Source organism: Plectropomus leopardus, chromosome 13 (genome assembly GCF_008729295.1).
Source record: "Plectropomus leopardus isolate mb chromosome 13, YSFRI_Pleo_2.0, whole genome shotgun sequence".
In the NCBI taxonomy this organism is placed as follows: domain Eukaryota; kingdom Metazoa; phylum Chordata; class Actinopteri; order Perciformes; family Serranidae; genus Plectropomus; species Plectropomus leopardus.
In genome coordinates this window covers 30,497,618-30,518,353 of record NC_056475.1, presented here as the reverse complement: position 1 = coordinate 30,518,353, position 20,736 = coordinate 30,497,618, and the positions used below count along the sequence as shown (strand labels likewise).

General features: G+C 40.3%; 1 protein-coding gene across 4 annotated transcripts in view; it reads left to right on the top strand.

The window, feature by feature from the left end:
• robo3 (roundabout, axon guidance receptor, homolog 3 (Drosophila)) overlaps positions 1–20,736 on the top strand; it is a 125,347-nt gene that overhangs the window by 83,403 nt on the left and 21,208 nt on the right. For all 4 annotated transcript variants that reach the window (XM_042499032.1, XM_042499031.1, XM_042499030.1 and 1 more), the window contains 7 exons: positions 3,611–3,816; positions 12,227–12,308; positions 14,044–14,212; positions 16,683–16,849; positions 16,979–17,100; positions 17,228–17,444; positions 19,777–19,901. In XM_042499032.1, coding sequence (XP_042354966.1) covers positions 3,611–3,816; positions 12,227–12,308; positions 14,044–14,212; positions 16,683–16,849; positions 16,979–17,100; positions 17,228–17,444; positions 19,777–19,901 — 1,088 coding nt within the window. The remainder of the gene's footprint in view (positions 1–3,610; positions 3,817–12,226; positions 12,309–14,043; positions 14,213–16,682; positions 16,850–16,978; positions 17,101–17,227; positions 17,445–19,776; positions 19,902–20,736) is intronic.

Here is a 20,736-nt window from a genome sequence, read left to right as displayed (position 1 = left end):
TAACAGGCTTTGATCCAACTTGAATGTCAGAGAGGAAATACTACTCTTGGCTCTATAATACTGAACTTAGTCAACTAATAAATAAGTAATAAATAAATAAGTAAGCTATAGATAAATACAGTGCAAAAGGAAATTAATAGGGAGTTATTTAAGTTTTCTTTATTGGTTGGTAATAGCAGTCACAGGCTGGCTTTAACTTTACCCATGTGCGCCTGCAGCCTTTAGTCATCACACAAAAACTCGTGGACATATAAGGCGGCGCTCTGTGTCTTTGTGTCTGTAAGTTGAATGTTAAATGTAAACATGGTGGTATGAGTGTTGCCAGCTAGTAGAGTTATGCTTAGTTTGGACTCAAATGAATTCCTGCACATTCACAACTGGCTGTGTACAACACTAAAACTTTTCTTGTGTTTCTGCCAACCGGCGCTCACAAAGTCCTCCCGCACAATGACTGAGCAAAAATAGAACATTTCACTCAACCTGCCGTTTGACATTTGCCTGCAGACGTGGAGCGTACCCTCATCAGTATTCTGGGCTGTACAGAGCTCTGATAGCATCAGCTAACTGAAGCTAACTGAAAGTGTGAAAAGTCAATAGAGGAGTTGGTGTAGATAGAGCTGAACAAAATCCCTGTTTACTCCCTGGATGGAGGGATGCAGGGGGGGCAGCATATGTTGCAGTGGGTTATTTGCATAGAACTATCACCAGTTGTCCCTTTTGATTACATCAGATAAGGAGTCCTGCTGTTCGCTCGTTTGGGGGAAGAATATTTTAATTTGAGACAGATTCAAAGGGTTTCTGGGTATATATCAGGGCAAAGGGGAGAGAGGTTACATCAACAGATTGTGAGAAGTGATTACTCAAATATGAAGCTTGAAATTTTAAATTTAAGGGGGTACCAAATATTTGTTGTTGGTGTTTATATTAGGCATGGTTTTTATTTTCAACGTAAGTCATTAGTCTTGTTTTGGTTTTTTGTGGGGTTTTTTTGTGTTTTTTTTTTTTACTTCATCTAGTTTGCAGTGGAGAGGTTCACACTTTAAATTAGGTGCCAGTGGAGGACACGATTCAAGTTTTAAGAGAAATATCTATCCCACACAAATGCCAAAAAATGTCAGTCAACCAGTGTGTCATTTAGTTCAGTTATATCTTCTGAAAACCAATAAAAAGTTCTAGCTGCTGTGCAGCGATGAGTCGGGCATTTTGAGAAGGAAGAAGAAAAGGGGGTAGACGAGGAAGACAAATGAGAAATATGCTGCCCCAACAATAACTATTTAAAACTTCTTAAATTATTGTAGAAATCATGTATCTCTAATACGCACAGCACAGTGCCTGAGGAGACATTAGCATGTTCATTCTGCATCCCTCAGGATTCAAACTCACAACCTCAGACACTAATGACAAGTCTTGATGTTGTTGAGCTTTCTGCCAGGAAAGAAACAACAGACTGGCTTCACACTAACTTCCACAATTACCAGACTTACATGTAAAGGCAAATTCCAAACTAATGTAAAAATTCAGTTATCATGACAATGTTAAGAGAATCTATGTACTTTATCTAAACAATATAGAGATGTCTGTAATTCATTTTTACAAAGGCTGATCGCTCCATAAGTGATAAACCTAATGTTTGATCTTTTGAAACCTGAGCAAATTGGTTTGATTTCTTTCAAAAACATGGCAAGAAGGTTATGAGCAACTTCAAAGTTTAAAAAAAAAAAAAAAACAATAAGTAACCATCATAATATTTTCACTGACCTCCATGCTGCTTTCTATTATTCTACTAACCTGTTTTTCACCCTGTCCTTGATGTCCAAAGTGACACACCGGAAAAAAGCACACACACAAAAGGCATACTTAACTAGAGCCATGTACACAGCTCTGCTCTACTGGTAATGGGAAAGCAGTCTATTGCATATTTTTAGTGGGTTTTTGCATTTTTACAAAATCCATGTACACTCTACTTTTTCGTGAAAATAACATTTGTATAAAATTATATGAAGCATATAATGGACTTCATCTATCTCCGTCATGGATGCTTCTATCCCGTTGGCTGTTTCAGCATCAAGGCCTCACTGTTATGGCACACCCACTTTCCAATGATCAAATCAAATCCCACCTGCCTATGTAATTTCACTCTGAAATACATCACAATACTGAAGCTTGACACTCTCAAAATACTGTTTTCACAAAGTTTTAGTTTGGTTTAGTGCCAATGTCCCCTCAATGTATGCCAAGGATCTCTCACCATTTATGTTCCTGGTACCAAAATGTGAGTGTTGTGTAATTACCTGGCTAACACACGCAATGCAATCGCATTTCAAATGTAATAGATACAACTTGGCGAGATACAGTAGATGTTTAAATGGTTAATAACCAGGTAATCAGGGTATTGAAGTCAATAATACCTCACTGACCGCATGTTATAGGGAGAACAGATTTAGGTTTTGGGTCATGATTGTAAAATGGTAAATGGACTATACCTGTATAGCACTTTTCTAGTCTTTGGACCACTCAAAGTGCTTTTACACTACATGCTACATTCACACACATATTCACACACTGGTGGCCGAGGCTACCATACATGGTGCCACCAATCGCAACGCACTCACACAATGATGGAACAGCCATCGGGAGCAATTTTAGGTTCAGTATCTTGCCCAAGGACACTTACTCAAGGATATGTGCAGACTAGGGAAGCCAGGGATAGAACGGCTATCTTCTGTTAAGTGGACGACATGCTCTTCCTCTGAAACACAGTGTATGTAACAAGACTGTATTCCAAAATTTCAAACTTGCTCAAATGTGTAGTTTTGGTCAAAAAGATACTTACAAGTATAATATAATTACTGTTTTCATTTAGGTACTACTCAATATCTTGTCAAGTGCTCCATCACTGTAACAGAAGGTGAATGTATCAACATATTCCTGCCGGAGATAAATGTACGTCATCGATTTGCATGCTGAACTGGGTTAGGACCTCAGAGAGGTGGAGTGGAGAGCCTCTGGGAGTGGATGTTCTCTTATCATGACATTTTACATCTCACTTGGCAAAGAAAGGCTCTTACAGGCAAACATGAAGACTTGTCGCCCAAAAAGCAACCTGTTTACTTGGAGTTTGACTTTATCAATAAATATGGTTTCCAGGACGATGATAACAAAACCAAAAAGTGACCAATAATTGAAAACCCTGCATCAAACTAATCTGCAATGGATTTGAAGCAGGAGGTGAGATGTAAAATTTCCATTTAGCCTGAGATTAAAATTAGGCTCCTGAAGTGTTGAACAGAATGCTTAAAGCCCTGAAGCTGTTTATTGTTGTGATGGATAGCGAGAGTAGAAAATACCAGATAGGATGTTGTGGATTTCATAGAAGCCCAAATGTCTTAACAAAGTCAAAGCAACATTCTGTAGGTTTCAATTTAGCCAGTAAGACAAGGTCGGTCATAAGGATTGCATCTGATCTATCTTTAATGCTGTCCTTAAAGATATTCGTGGTTGTTTTGGACATGAGGAGTTTTTTTGAGATTTTCAAAAACCTCTAGTGAATACCACCGTGAAGTTGACTGTGAGAGTACTTGATGTTACATTTCATTCTGTGTCCCTAAAGCACCCTCGGACCGCGTCCCGCCCATCATCCGACAGGGCCCAGCCAATCACACTTTAGCTCCTGGTTCCACCACTCAGTTGCACTGTCACATCATGGGCAACCCCATCCCCAGCATCCAATGGGAGAAAGACGGCCAGAGGATCCTGGGAAACGATGGTCGAATCAGCTTGATGGAAAACGGCACCTTCCAAATCACCAACCTCCAGGTATTTAAATGAAAGACTTCCACTTTAACTGCATGCAGTTTAGTTATTAATGTAATCTCAGACTAATAAAACAGGAAATGAGATCGAGATAGAGAAACTTTTCATTTGTCATTTTGACTTTATAAATGCCCAGCTTCCTACAATGACCTTCAGCTTATTTTAATTCTTTGTATAGTAATTCCTACTTGTCATTCCATCACTCCACAATTTCCACCGCACTCATTAAAATGTATTCACAGTCCTCATGCATTAATATTTGCACATCAAACATGATGCAGTTCACGCGATATAAACATTCCACAAGATAAAACACCACTTTTAATTATGGGGAAAGTAGAAAGCACTTAAACCGAGGACATTTTTACCGTTGACTCAAATGATGAGTTTTTATGAGAGCAGGAGAGGTGGGGAATGTAGCAAAACCGCATCTGTGAGGCGTGATCGCCATGATAATGAGCGCACGAGGCCATTAGCAGTCGTTAGCATCGTCTTACTCCATGCTAATGAAATCCATTCTGCCCAGAATTCCCTCCTGGGCACGAAGCAGCACCTGAGGTCACCACAGCCTCTGCGAGACTCGATGAGGCTCACACATTAATTGATTGTGGGTTCTCAATGATTAACGATCGCTGAGACTTGTAATTAAATCCTCGATATATCACTGCGAGTGAGGAGTGGATGAATGAGAGAAGGAGATAGAGATGCAGGAGCAGGAAGCTGAGTGAGAGGATAGAGGGAGACACACTAAGAAGCCAAAAGAACATTTTTATGCTGCATTCATGTCATGTAGGAATAAAAGGGAGTGACTTGACAGCTAAGAGCACCAACTTGGAAGTGCTCATGCTTTGGAACCCATTTGAAGCTGTCACACTGTGTGTTGAGGTTCTCTGTAGACTTTGGCTCCATTTGATCAGACTCTACACACTGACGAGACATGCCCTCAGTGACTCCCCTGTTTTTGATTTTATTGTTTTACAGCAGACACAACAACACATGGAATTCATGGCTTTGGATTTAAGAGATGAGATCTCAAATGTACTTGTAGAGGTCATTTGTTAATTCCCTTTTTAGATGTTGTTAGGCACACTGTAGTTTCGGCTTGTTAGTGATGTCAGAGGTTGGGCACCAGAGCCCATCACTGAAACAAAGAATTAGGCCCAACAGTTACATCAAAACACTGCAGCTGTATTGCATTTTGGATTTTCAAGTCAAGTCATAGACTGTTTCTCTCCATTCTTTTATGTACACATTTTTCTTGAGGTCATATGAATTGAATGATAAGCCAGATACATTTCAATCTTACTGGGATACTTGATACCCCTTTGGCAAGGAGACAGGTGTATAATCTAACTTATAATTCTATTATAGAAACTAAATCACAATATCTTGAATTTAAAATTCTATACGAAATCTCAGTTGAAAGCTGTCGCTTCTGTAAAACTGAAATTGAAGTAATGTTGCATCTTTTTTGGTTTTGTCCACATGTGGTGACATTTTGGAGGACCCTGGAAAAATAGCTATCTTTACAGGGCTTATTGTTACCAATGTGTCCTCAAACAATAATACTTAACTAACTTAATTACCCTTAAATTGTATGGCGGCTAGTGTGGTGGCTGCAAAGAAATGAACCTGCTAATCTTTTGAACATCCATTATAATTCAAAGAACATCACTCAGTGGAAACAGTCATCTTGCAAATGTGTTTTTATAGACATTTTGAAAATATCACTCAAATTTTGCTTTAATTTGTAATGGAAACCCACTTTCTGTCCTTCTATATCCAGTCCACTCAGCTGCATTTCTGACCACTGAGGGGAGGTGGAGAATTTAATAAGGGGTTAATTGAGGTAAATTCAACATAATAGTATATAATAATCATTTTGCAAGGAATCAGTTTTCATGATATTGCACTGATTGAGTGAATTGCTGAGATCTGGCAATGTCGCAGCATCACTAAAAAGAAGTTCAGTGGGTGAAAAACAGAAGCAGTCAGACAAACAGGCAGATTTTAAATATCCCCTCAGGTTAGTCAGAGAAAAGCATCCATCCCAGTTTATACACCAACAATCTGCTTTGGCTTTGACCTGCTGTACTTGCTGTTTTAGCACTTGTTGACTTAATACTTTAGCAATGTCGCAGTGGTTCAGCATCACAGCTTGGTGAGTACAACCGGTGCCAAAGCTATGATAGAAATGGAGCTGAAACAAACTGAAAATGTCCTTTCATCTAAGACTTTGATGGTAGTATTATCATCATTGTTAAATAAAAGTGCATAACACTGAAAAAGTCAATGTAGACACTCATTTCTCACATACGTTTATTTATTTGATTATCTAATGATATCAGGCAGTCTGGCTATTTTCATAAATAAGAATTTTACCAAATTGTCAATAGTAAAAAAACTTTGTTTTCCTCAAGATTCAGCATTCAACACTTAAGTATCTCTAAGTATCCTTGTACGTTAGCTCTGCTATGAATTAACTAACAGTTAAAATTGAAAGACAGTGTAAAACACCCATCATTAAGCATGTTCTTAATTTTGCATTATAGGGCAAGAAAGAGTGAAATCGGCATTCGTAGAACACATGTAACCCTGAAATAATCAGGCTAAATAAGGCGATTTCATCGGGGCCCCTGCAGGGGGACAGATGGTCCGTTTGTTCCTCGTACCCTGGCAATGAGGAGGTGCCATTACCCCGGGATCTCTGCCAGACACACACCACCACGCTCCCTCGCTGCTGCCAAGGCATCCTGGACAGACGGGAAGTGTGTCTGTGTCTGTGTGCGCTGCTGGTGGGGGGGTTAAAGAGGTTTGTGCTGCCATTCTGCTAAACGGTTGACGTGGGCGTTGGTCAGGGGGTGTGTGCGGGTATGGCGAAGTAAAAAAGGAAGGGGAGAGGGACAGGTGGGAAACAGAGGAGCCCAGACAAAGCCTGAGGAGTGTGAGAGGGACGACGCAGACAAAAGAAAACAGATCACCAAAGTAATCAGGTTAGGGTAGAAAATCGAGTTCAATTAGTTTATTTCTTCACTTTTTTCAGGTCGTTGGCTGTTTTTCTTCTTTCACTTTTATTGTTTATTTGTTTTATTTTTTGCTTGGCTTATAACAGGTAATTTTCTGGAAACGTTTTACTTTTTTTTGTTGCTATTTTTGGGTAATTTTTTGAAGTTGCTCATTACCTGCTTTCCATATTTTTGAAAGAAATTAAGCCTATTTGCTCTGAAGGGTTAAATCCCTGTGTACATTTGTTGTAGTTGGTCATCACATGTCCCTTCTGCACCGTCCTAAAAAGCTCAGATCTCTCTGTTTGACTTGCAGATAAATTCAAGAAGTGCAGAGCAGAAATATCCCAAATGTCAAAGATGTAATCAAACTCTAATAAATAAATGATAGTCCCTCTTTAAGTGTGGAGCTCCTCTTCTCCTGCCTCCCTCCCTCCTCTTCTCCTCTTTTCTTCTTGCCTAATCCATTTTTCAGCAATCTGTTTCGCGCAGTGCCCAGAGCTGCCTGCCTTGATTAATAGTCAGGTGTCCCGGCTGTTTACCCCACCCGCCCTCCGTGCTGATTCCCCATCCACTGATCAAATGCCACCATCTGGGGACGCGCTTTTTACCCCCTCAGGGAGACGCACCATGAGCCAGCCCACAGGTCAGCTCAAGGTCAGGGCCTAAAGAGTGAGAGGCGGGGCAGCCAGGGAGGCTGTATGGGATGGAGAGTCACCTGTCCCAGGTCCTGCCGGACGCTCTGACAAGCCACTTAGGCTTGAGTAATTCCTCTGTCAGCTTTAGTGATGAGACAGCCCAGACGTGTACGTGTATGTGCACACCACTCAGCAGGGCATTAGTCATGATAGGCTCTGCCTTGCACATCCTCTGCATAATGTATAAGCTTTTCAATTGGAGTAATATGGGCTGTGTTCACAGAATAAGTGAATAAGGGGAGGCTGATTATGTTTGCGGTGGATTGGGTCTGCATGTAAATTGATGAACTACAGAGGACTGAAACCTCTAGCAGCAAAACAGATGAAAAACTAATTAAAATTCCCCAACACTCCCACACACATACCTGCACGCAGATGCACACACACACACACACACACACACACACACACACACACACAGTGCAACAGGAGAACTATTTAGAGAGCTAGCAGCCCTCACAGGTGCAGTTAACATTAAAACACAGTGCCCTCACAATGTGACTGTAAATGGAGCCCAATTTATAATGTATCCAGTTTTACAGCTGCTCTCTGGAGGTTATATTGTAAACAAATGTGGTTTTGTTTCACACCAGAACACATTGTTTTCCCAAAAGACCCAAGCAAATTGTTCAATGCATTTCATACCTCCTAAAACCTTTGCAAAGTTTTAGCTGTGAATTTTTTAAAACCTGCATTGTTCACGTTTCTCGCTGTCTTTTTCTTCGCTGCCTGTTTAACGTGTGCTCAGCTACCTTTTTTGGTGCATTAAGGCCACCAGTATTTGACATCTCTTTTGCACTCAACAGAAATTTCTTATCACAGATTAGTGGCATGAGTGTGCGAGGGCTAGTTAATAATACAAGGTCATCTCTATGCAAACATTGCCCAACAGTACCACAAGTGCTGAAATATTCTGCAGGGCATATTTACTTTCAGGGTTTTAAAGTAAACCCTCAAATGGTCGTTCTCATTTTTTCCTTTTGCTGATGCATTGCTGTGCGTCTTGGCGTGTTGGCATCAGATTGAAAACAGCCCTTCTTTGAACAGAAGCTTAAGGGGCTTTGGTGACGGAGCATTGTTTCCTGTAGTAGTGAAATGATGAAATGATAATCCAGTTGGAGAAACAGCTGTTAGCATCCTTTGATTTGATCCTCTGCTGCGATGGCCAGGAGGTAAACAGTTGAGATATGGTGTTACCTTTACAAAGTCATGTACAGTGAATTAGTATGTGCACATATCTGAATACCGTTCAGTACTGTACAATACTGTTCTTGCCTTCAGAAGTATCACTGACCAACGATCAGTAAGAGAAATTCCAGTTACCTTTGCATCTTTGTGCTGCAAACATGTTTTGCTTGAATGATCTTGTAATTTGTAATGTATTTATTTAAGAGGGGACAATGTATATTAATCCACATTTAACAAATGTTAATGCACCTGAGTTAGCTGGGGAGCTGGTTTTCATCGGCAGTCCCTTGCCTACACAGTGGTTCAATGATACAATGGTTAAGAAAAACAACATTAAGATAAAAAGTATAGCTAAACATGTACAAGATAGGAGTATACAACGCAGTTTGACAATATGAATAGATAAAATCCAAGTAGCAGATGATGCAGGCACAGTGTAAGTTTAGTCATTTTTAAATGAGCTAAAATTAGCTTAAATCAGCTCTAACATGGTTGGTTCTTAATAAATAATGTATTTCTTTAATTTTTAGAAAAAAGAGTGTCTGGATCATATTTCATGGATCCATTTCCTTTGGTCTTCGTTATCAATATATTTTTTAAATGCTCTGAGCAGTAAAATACAACACAACTTCTTTGCAGCATTCATGTTGTTTCCACATTACAACTTAAAGCTCATGAATACACAAAAGTCAGAAGAATGACGAATAAACCACTGGCTGGCGAAGGTCTCGACTTGATTCAACCCAATAAAAACCGCAAGTTGGAAAAGTTTTGGATTCATGAGCACTTGGATGCTTGACCAGCTAACTCAGTACATACCTAAAAAAGACTTGTTTAAAAAGGTTTTTTTATCATTTGTGCCCAATTACTATTTTCAAATGAGTCAGGGGACAACTTTTTTTCATCTAGTGCTGTTCTCTCTTGACCTGCTCAAAAGAACCATTTCTTCATAGCTCCATTAGTTGTCAAAAAAGCCAAAGTGGAGTCACTCCTTTATTCACCAAATCTTCAAATGGTTTCCTGCTGCATTTGTTTATTCCAGAACAGGTTTATTTCTGCAGTTTATTCACACGTCCCTCAGCTATTAGACTGCAAATCATTTGCTAATCTTCTAGTGTCTTGTGTTTTCTAATGCCTATTTATAGATACAGAACATCCTACATCCTGAATTAAGGATAAACTGAAGTGAAAGAAAGTAAAAAGAAACAAAGAAAAACAAAAAGAGTGATGTGGAGCATTGGAGCAACAGAAACACGTTCAGAGGCTCTGCTCCTGTGAGCTGTTACCACCTCAGAGTCACATTCCCCAGCGTAGAGACCCCCAACATCTCCCTCTGTTGTAAGCAATTTCACAGCCCGTCTAGCTCTTGGCTTGTCTCCCCAAAAATTTGATAGCCAGCATTCACATGGGCAGACACGCACACACAGACACACACCCACCTCTTAATTACATCTGCTCGTAGCCTGTCCAGAATGCTAAGCAGTGGCTGTTGAGTATAAAGACTGGCGCCTCAGAATTTTCTAGACCTCTAGCTGGTCATTAAAATTCTGTCCTTTGATCCTCGTTTTAACTCTCCTCCTGTGCCGTGTAGGAATCAGACAGGGAACATAAAAGCCACAAGCTTGACTTCAAATAGGTCCAGTGAGAATTTATCATTTACGGAAAAATATTAAATAACTGCAATTGACAAAATGTCCAAAGTAAAAGCAGTTAATTAAGGCAGATGTTGTGTAAGGCAGGCCTAATGAGACTGCAAATATTCATATGCGGTTAGTGATAATTGATGCCCAAGAGAGGCAGGTTTATTTAATATAAAGGAGTAAAGATACAGATAAACATGCCCAATTTATTGGCTTAATGTTGCATTTTACTTAAAAAATAAACATTGACTGAAATTTAAAAACACAAGGTTATTAATGTTTAATACAAAGATAAGGGTTTTCACGTAAATGATCTGCCACCACAAATAGATATTTTGGAGCTGGACTGTTAATTAGGAGCAGTATTGGACTAGATATACTGTTCCGTTACTTATAGCACACTCACGGTGGAGACGATGCAGCAGAACGACAGGCACATTAAAAGTGCTGGGTCTAAAAGTTTGCTTTCACAAACAAATAGCTACCCCTCTCATCCATCCATGTGATCTGATCAGCTGTGATCAGACTGACATATCAGTTTTTCACCTCGCAAGTGAGAAAACTGCTGCTAAGGAAAAAATTAAGTCATAGAAACGTTGCTTGCTGCGCTGCATTCACAGATCCACAAAACATCAGATTTTAAAGTGTGGAGACAGAATGATATGATTTATGAAAGTGATTTTAAAAAACTTAACCCCACATCATCAGCTACTGCCATGCTCACATGAGGCAAGTTTCTATTAACCCTCAAATTGCAGAAATAAACTGGGAATATAAAATGAGCTTAATGGAAACATGTCGATTTTGAGAAAAAACTCCCATTTAGCACAAAAACGTTTTTACGCTTGCATAAAGTGTTATTTCAGGCGATTCGAATAACCCATATTTCGCAAAACTGCAATGGAAACCCTTTTTTGGCTTTTCTAGGTCACTTGATGCTATGGCTATATGCCTGTCAGATCTTGATGCAGCAGAAGCTACATGAAGTGTTGTTGAATCACATAACTCTTTGAAAGTTGAGCAGATCATTGGAAAGTTTTGAATAACAATTCCTCTGTGAAATTGTAGACTATCGCTTCCCAGAAATCCCTCATACAGAGCATCACTTACTGGAAACGCAGTCATCTCACAATTGTTTTTTATTGAGATTTCAGAAATATTGCTTAATGGAAACCCATCTACTGTTATGATGTGTAAAGACTGAAGATATTACCCAAATTATTCCCAGGATGTCTCTTTACATCCAAACCATGCAGAATAAATCCTTTTTGCATGGCCTTGTGTGCCTCTGAAGTTCACCTGTCTAAGGACTAAAATGTGTTAATATATTTGTCCATGCATGATTCAGTCCCTACTGCCAGCAATACGTGCTCATTTTCCATCTTAGATACTTATGTGTTTTGATTTTCATGCCTGCAGAGGTGAGAAGATTCTTTCATGCCCTCATCATGATGCTATAATCATCCAAAAAATACAGAAAGACAAAAGGCAATGGCTGCTGACAGTGTTTAAGATCCACTTTTTAAAACTCACTGGCACCACTGGGTGTTACAAGCTGCTCTAAACTGATACCAAAAAGCCAGACTTACTTTGATGTGAAAGGGGAAAGAGTCACCTGGTCGACTCTGTGTGAATAACAGCTCTCTGTTCTGCCAGCTCGTCATCCACGCCAACTTCCCTCTGCTCAGTATTCTGAGTACAAACATTCTGCGCTGAGAGATATGACATTTAGTCTCAATCACTGGTAATGGCTACATTAACATAGTATCAAGGTGTCGCTCACATACACACACACACACACACACACACACAACACACACATACACACACACACACACACTCTTACATACTAAACTAATGATACACGTTTTACTGTTGCCAGGAAACGGACTCTGGGGTTTACACCTGCCTGGCTTCCAGCTCCAGCGGAGAGACAAGTTGGAGTGGAGTGCTCACAGTCAAAGGTAAATTGTCTCTGTGTGATTTAAATACATGCAAATGACAGCTCTATGAAGTCGAACAACACAGAGAGAGATTAGTTTATAAAGAAACACAATCCTGATTATAACTCTGCTATTTTGACACTATAATTAAGTTGTCTAACTTTGGGAAAGTAAAACTTTCCTGTTTTAATGAACAGCAGTGAAGTTATAGAGATTATAGAGATTTAAGTGACTGCAGAAAAGCACATGTACCAATTGTGAAGTCATTCTTCAAGTGTGATTTCTTTTATCAAAAGTCTGAGTCACAAGGTTGCATGTGACCATTTCAGTGTTCTGATAAATCAAGTAGCCAATCAAAACATTTGCTGAGGCTGCTGACCAGAGGGCTGCAAATCAAGTGCTTCAGGGGTGACGTTGTTTGGAGGCCAAAAGGCGGCAGAAGTTAGCTTCACCTTGGTTACCTCGTCAAAAAAGCCAATGGGAATTTTTTGTTGAATCTTGGATTACTGCAAAATAAAGCTCTGTGTCAAACTAAAGGTTATTATACTTACAGGTTTTTCACAAATGAACACCACTTTCATGAATTTTGAAGCCTAAATGCAATTACTAGAAATAAAAAGCCAACTTTAAGCTACAAAAACGTCACCATGGTCATATGACTTCAGCAGCTCAGACCCACCAAACCGACATCAAAGAACTAGTTGGTGAAGGTAGACTGTTGCTTTGCCTCATATCACCTGTGTCTTCACCAAAAAAGGTTGCTCATATGTTCTGAACCTGCGCCAGCAGGAGGCAGTAGTCTGTGTTTATGATTAAAAAAAGGGAAACTAACAGATCAATTCAAAAAGTTATTTGCCAGTAACACAACCCAGTGTTGCAGAACAAAGCATATTCAATGACAATTACAATACGTTTCTGATGATGTGCTCACCCAGGAACATTGTCACAACACTGGATAATGACTAGAAAAGCTTCAAAATTCACAGTGGGGTATTTACTAATGTATTTTATGTTGTTCAACAAAACGTGAAAGTCTCTTTAAATTTAGGTGTCTTACCAAAAACCCATCGAAAAACCCACTGACTTTGAAACAAGGGAACTGGAAGTCCGAAAATTGTAATTCATTTCTAGGTTTTAGGACTCATCCCCGAACCACCCTATATAAATGTCTGTTAGTGTATAAACGTGAAACATGATCTAGACAAAGAGCACTTTCTGGTAATGAATAAAGGTTTAAACATGTTAATTGCCTCATTCAGGACATAATATAGAGATATTCTCAGCCGCTGCTGCAGCTGAAAGCACACACCACTTTGTCAGGCTTTGCCCTTTTTATTTCTTCCACAAGTCATCAGGCATAAGTACATAAAATATTTCAAGCAGTAGAGATTTCATTAGTGGCATTAAATGAAGGAGTAACGACTTAACAAGCTGCTCTGATTACACCTATGTTTGTTATTTGACTATTAGCGCCTTAATGGTTAATTAAGATCCAGCACTTGTGAGAAGCAAAATTGTGAAGTCTGTTAGAAGTGAAGAAGGCAGCCTGCAGCAGCACTGATGCAAATGTTCAGTCAACATTAGCGGGATTACACAGAGGACATTCTGAAGCGGTAATGATAAAGGCGGATGTTACAGTTCTAATCAAATGTGCACTCCCCTCCTCCCTCCACTTTTATTTCTCCTCCACCTCCCTCCTCTCTCTCCTCCTTCCTGCCTCCTTCTTTGCATCCTCCACTGCTCCATCACCATCCAGAGAGTGCAGACGCATCAGCAGCTCAGACCACAGAGCCCTTCCAGCTGCCAGGCCCGCCACACAAACCCATAGTCACAGATGTGTCCAAGAACAGCGTCTCACTGACCTGGCAACCCAACGCCCACGAGGGAGGAGCCGCCGTCACCTCTTACATCATCGAGGCCTTCAGGTGAGTTTCACAAATTTAAGCGACATCACACGCAGGTGCAAAAACATGTATGGGCACACGCTTTCCCTCGTTTTCACCGGATTCTGCAGTCAGACATCCTTCACTGCTTTACCAGTGTGCCTTTTATGCCTCAGTGCACACCATAGCCGAGGCCAAGGGCATTCGCTTTCTGGGTTGTAGGTACGTATGTACGTGTGTCCAGTCATGTGAATGCTATATCTCAAGAACACCATGAGGGAATTTCTTCAAATTTGGTACAAACGTTCACTCAGAGATGAACTGGTTAGAATTTGGTGGTTTAAGGTTAAAGGTCAAGGTCAGTGTGATCCATAAAACCTGTTTTTGGCCATAACTCAAGAATTTATTAATTTAAATTTTGTGTTAATGCCGAATAGGATAAAATTATGATTTGGTGACATTTTATATCCAAAAGGTCAAAGGTAAACTTCAGTGACACGCCAGTTCAGGCCAGGTGTACCGACTCGTCAATGGATAACCAGCCAAAGCATACACACAGTTCACAGTTAAGGCCTCTTTCTTGTCCTTCAGGGCTCATCTACACACTCATGAGTTTGAATGCACCTCAGCAGAAACTTTCAGGTACCGCCGCTTGAGAGGAAGTCCACGTTGAATTAATTAGGAGAAAAGTAGATTTAGCTGAGCAGGATGGGTGGCTCCGGTGATGGGAGGAGGCCTCCAGATGAAGATAGGCAGCGTTATGGGGAAATGTGTCCTTCCAATTCGATAAAGAGGAGAGCACCGGCAGAGCTTAATCAGATCCAGACGTCCACCGTGGCCCATGGCAGCGGCGGAGCGTTTCCAAGTAACGCAAACTGATTCTTTATAAAGCTGCTGAAGGGGACCGCTGGGATGTTTGCAATAACATTTCCTTGCCTGAGGTGCTAAGGTTTGTTTGTAGGAGCACAGGGAAGAGTCAGGGCTGGTGTGTGAGTGTGTGTGTGTGTGTCTGTGTGTCTGTGCATGTGTGCGCAATGTGTAATAGAGCTCATTTAATGTACGCAGGCACAATTTCCATTCTCTTGGTGAGAATGCATTTATTGTCTCCTTTCTGGTGCCCCAGACTCGTGTGTATGTGTGTGAACTCCCTCTGAGCATCTCCTCCTCAAAGTTACCTTGGATCTAGCCCCGACACAGGACAGTCTGCACACACACACACACACACACACACACATACATACAAGAGATGAGTATTCACGAGCTGTTTTCCTCTTTGGTCTAATTGTGCAGTTCAGCAGTTCAGCAGTGAAGCTAGTTCACCACAAACCCCCACAGTACCCTTGGGGAAAATGTGAAAGTGTCAAACAAATGGTTGTGGAGGCCTTTGTGACTGCTGCTGTGCCAAGGTGACAGTAAATTCACAGACAGAAGAGGAAAGACGGTGGAACGGGGGTTGAGGGGGATGGGATAATGCATCTGGGGGAGTGCCACAAGGCTAAGAACATGCCCTCATTTCCTGCTGGCAGCTGTGCGAACTTCCAAGCCTCATTACATTATTCATCAGGACAGCAAATTGTATCATTTGGAGATCTTTTAGTGAGCACAAACTTCTCGGCACTGAGTGACTTTGCTCACATCTGCTATTGTTTACCAGATAAGGCATATTAGAGGAAGCCAAAAATAGATTGTGCTATTGCCTGGAGATCTTCTTATGCATTGGTGGCTTCACATCAAATCAGCATCGCAAAGCAGTCCTGAGTGCAGTTTGAAACTTGTGCAGACACACACAATCCTTAGTGTGCAGTCTGCCAGTGGTGAAATGTTACTAAGTGAATGTACTTATACTACTAAGTACACATTTGTGGTGCTTGTACCCATTTTTATGCCTCAGCACAGGAGATAACTGCGGCCATTATGTTTTGGATGTTTTCTTTACATCCTGTTCTCGTGAACATGATTTTTTGAGAACACCTTGACAGATTTTCTTAATATTTGGTACAAACATCCACTTGGACTCAAGGATGTACTAATTAGATTTTGGTGGTCATAGGTCAAAGATCAAGGTCACTGTGTCATTTACTGGCAAATGAGCAGGGAGATCTATAATACGATGCTGGTCAAAAATTGGCAGTGTCCCTTTAAGTACATTTTGCTGATTATTCTATAAGGACAGGTATAGAAAGGTATACTTTGTCCACCACTGTTGTCTTTCCACAGTGAATATCAAATATATTTGATGTTTCTGCTCTCCAGTGAACTGTTGTTGTTGAAACAATTGGACATGACACACTGTACAAAGGTTGTACATAGAGATGCTTAGATTCTGTCTCAGGAAACATGTAGATGTGCAGTAGGTTTTAATGTACCAGCCAGCAGCGTCTGTCAAACACTGATGTAAGGCACAATCAAAGCTGACATGCTAAGTTAGTACCTGTGTCGTCTGAGATTACAGATCACAATATCATATTGCATGTGAAACAGAGCACCAGTTTTTCCCTCTATCCTTTCACAGCCAATCAGCAGGCAGCACCTGGCAGACTGTGGCCGACATGGTCAAGATGGAAACACACACCATCACCGGCCTACTCCCCAACACCATCTACCTGTTCATCGTGCGAGCTGTCAACGCATACGGCCTGAGCGACCCGAGCCCCATCTCCGAGCCTGTCAGGACGCAAGGTCAGTCTGCACCTCGCTCGCACCAAATAAAACATGACTCCCTTCCAGAACAGTGGAAAACACCACAGTGGTGTGTGCTAATGCATTGGCAGCAGCACTCTGAAAAGTGAATATGTGTGTTTCTTTCAGATGTGAGTCCTACAGGTCAGGGAGTGGACCACAGGCAAGTGCAGAGGGAGCTGGGAGAAGTGGCCGTCCAGCTGCAAGAGCCTGTCATGCTAACAGCGGCGTCCATTCGAGTGTCCTGGACTGTGAGTGCCTCTTTGTTTTATTTTAGGAAGCAGAGGAAGAGAATAGAGAGATTCTCTTTCACTTTATCCCCATCTCTGCTCTCTCCCTTCTTTTTCTAATTCCCCCTGTGTCACCTTTAACATCAAGGTGGACCGTCAGTCTCAGTACGTCCAGGGCTACCGTCTCTTCTACCGACCCAGCGGGGGAAACTGGCTCCTCCAGGACATCAACTCCCCCTCCGAACGCAGCACCGTCCTCACCAGCCTGCTCAAAGGAACCGAGTACGAGATCAAGATCCGTCCCTATTTCGATGAATTCCAGGGCAAGGACAGCCGGACATTACTGGTTCGAACCCAAGAAGAAGGTAACATATCCAGTGACTTCTGAAACCCGTCTGCACCACAAAGAGATTCAAAGAAAACCTGTTTTATTAACCCTTTGACACCTGGAGTGACATCACTTTGCTTGTGCTGCTTTTAGACATCTACCACAAGTATTTAAACCTTTGAGCAAATTGGTGCGATTTATTTCGAAAAACACCACTTGGTAAGAAATGTTGCACACATTGCAAGAAATTATTGGATTTAGAAAATTATTTTTTAAAAGCTAGGGGAAATGTCGAGGTGAAAAATAAAAAAAACTTGTGAAAAGCTACATTTATATGTTATTATGTTACAGAATTATTAAAATTAATTATTTGAGTACGTTTTCTAGGTCATATCCTTTTTCCTCCAGTTTAAATTTTTCAACCAAATTTTGAGGTAATTTTCTAGTACATTTTCTGTGTTTCTTGCTTACTTTTGGGTCATTTCGGTTTTTGTTGCTCATTCCCTTCTTTCCATGTTTTTGAAAGAAATCAAGCTAATTTGCTCAAAGGGTTAAATCAGCCTAGGTTTTCTTGAAAATAAAAAGGCTTTGGATTTCTAGCACTGAATATTTCTGCAATGAATTTATGTATCTGAATTTTGAATTTTGACTTGATCTGGAATCGACTACTTTTCGTTGGGTTCCGGAATGTTTACTCTGAATTTTAGACCTGGTATTCTGGCATTTGAATTTGGCCAACAGAATTTGAATATATTTGAATTTGAACTTGAATATATATTATTACATTTTTTTAAACATGAATTTTTTATTCTGAATTTGCGTGGGAAAAAAAGAGGTGAAAATGAGTTACTGAAAATTTGATTGATTTCACTCAGAGGCAAAAAATTCAGATACATATTGTCAATGCATGGATATTCAATGCGAGAAGTTCAATTGCTTTTTAATTTCAAAATCAGATGGAACACATTTACTTCCATATTAATTCAGCCAGGGTTTTCTTTGACATTGCAAGGCCTTGAAAATGGCTGTTCATTAGCCTGTCTGACACCGCATGAATCCCGGTAATGTTATCTCAATTTGGGGTTAATTTTATATCCACTACAATTTGGGTTCATTTATATTGATCCCTATTTCCATTAAATTCAGCCTCCACACACAGCCGTCTTTTCAGCCTGAGGTTCTCAGCAGGTTTATATTAGTTGATCCAAACTCTAGATTAAAAACAAGCGCGCAGACTTTTTCTTTTTGCCGTCAGCGCTTACAGACTTCGGATCGACCTGCCTGAGTAGCTCAGTCTGGCAAAAAAAAAAAAGATTATTAACTTTAATTAATTAATTTCTCCTCCTGCTACAGCTCACACTCTTGTTTCTTGACTTGTGTTTTATATGTCCTCACTTTTATCCTTTCAGCCTCAAGATGTCAGATTTTTCAGTCGAAATGTTTTGTGCTCCCTCATTAAGGGATAGTTTAGAGTTTTTAAAGTGGGGCTGTATGGACTGCTCATCCATAGTCAGTGTATTATCCTCAGTACATGTCAGTTTGGAGAAGCAGGTTGGAGTCAGATATGGAAGCTAAGCAATCTACCGCTGTGAATGGTTCAGCCCCAAAACACATTTTAGCCACTTATTAGTAGTTCCACCTCAAAAAATCTAAATCACATTAAGTGTACGCTATATTGAGAATTTAACAGCTTTGCCTTTCTGTCAGACAGCCCGTTCTGGCAGGGAACCTGTTAATGGCTTCAGTTACCCATCTACACTCTTGTCAAAGCCACCAGACTCCATTGACAAAAACATTTTGTCATTTTAGCTTCCTGAACACAGGAGCTGCCGGTCTGCCGCTGCCTCGATCTCTTATTGTGTGACTTTTGAAATTAAACATTTTAAACGGCAAAGTCACACAATAACGTGAACTAACTAACTGATTTGGTTGGCTGGAGACCAGCAATTCATGTGTTGATGTTGAATTATTGTTTTACTTAATGGAGTTTGGCTTTTCAGAGAGCAATATAGCAGCTTCATTGTCCTGTCAGAAACCACTCTTTGACATTAAGGTAAAACAGTGAAAATGCTCTCAAAATAGTGCACACATGAACAGACACATTTTTTTTTTTATGTGGGACTTTTTTTAGGTGGCTAAAATGCATTTTGTTGCTGATCCCTCCACAGCACTACATTGCTTAGTTTCCATGTCACACTCCAGCCTGCTTCTCCAAACTTGCCAACTGACGTCTGCTGTATGTCATTTACTGGCTCTGTATTAGTAGCCCATATAACCCCGCTTAAACAAAAAATGAACTGTCTCTTTAATTATTACTCTATAATTATGTTGATGAAATGGCATGAATGTTGTCTCTCCTCCTCTCACAGTCCCCAGCGCCCCACCCAGAGCTGTCACAGTGGTAACAGTGAAGCTGAGCAACAGCTCCAGCATCAGCGTCTCCTGGGAGCCTCCACCCAGCGACATGCAGAACGGCATCATCCAGGAGTACAGGGTAAACACACCTCAGCTGAGTCCGGCCACAAGTGTGACGCGTGAGCAGTGTCACTGTGTTATATCTGAGGGCAACAAGCACCAAACAGCTGTGGAAAAAGCTGCGAGAAAATACCTAACACATCAGGAAACACTCCTACTACTGCAGCACGCAAGCGTCTTCCTGTCGCATAAAACTTACACATTACATAAAAAATGTTATTATTAATGAAGTCTCCTTAACCCTTTGAAATCTGGCTCAATATCAGTTTTTCTCAAAGTCAGATGACTTTCACAAGCATTTAAGACCTTTGAAAACTGAACAAATTGGTTTGTTTCTTTTAAAAAGATGGAATGAAAGCAACTTGGCATAAAATTAGTTAAAAAAAAATAACCGGAACAAGAGGGGAGAGAGAGAATGAGAAATTTACTAAAAAATTAACAAAAAAATAGGACAAAATGTCCAGAAAACTAATTATTCTAATTATTTAAATTAAATATTTATTTAAGTTTTTATTTAAGTTTTGAGGGTATGTTTATTTGCTTGTTTTTATTTCTTTAATTATTCATTCATTTATTTATTCAGGAAAGTTTCTTGTAACTTTTATTAATTTCCTGCTAATATTTTAAGTGATTTCTTATGAAGTTGCTCAATGCCTTTTTCTTATATTCTTGAATTAAGTCAGGCCAATTTGGTTTGGCTTCAAAGGGTTAATTCATTTTGTACCAGTTGCAAATAAGGATGCAGAGGGTTATTGGAGGACTCTGAAAAGTCACAAGAGGTTGCAATCCAGTCTCCAGATGACTTGATATTTTGTTCATTCAGTGTCCGCGCAAAGATAAAACCTCGTCAGAGG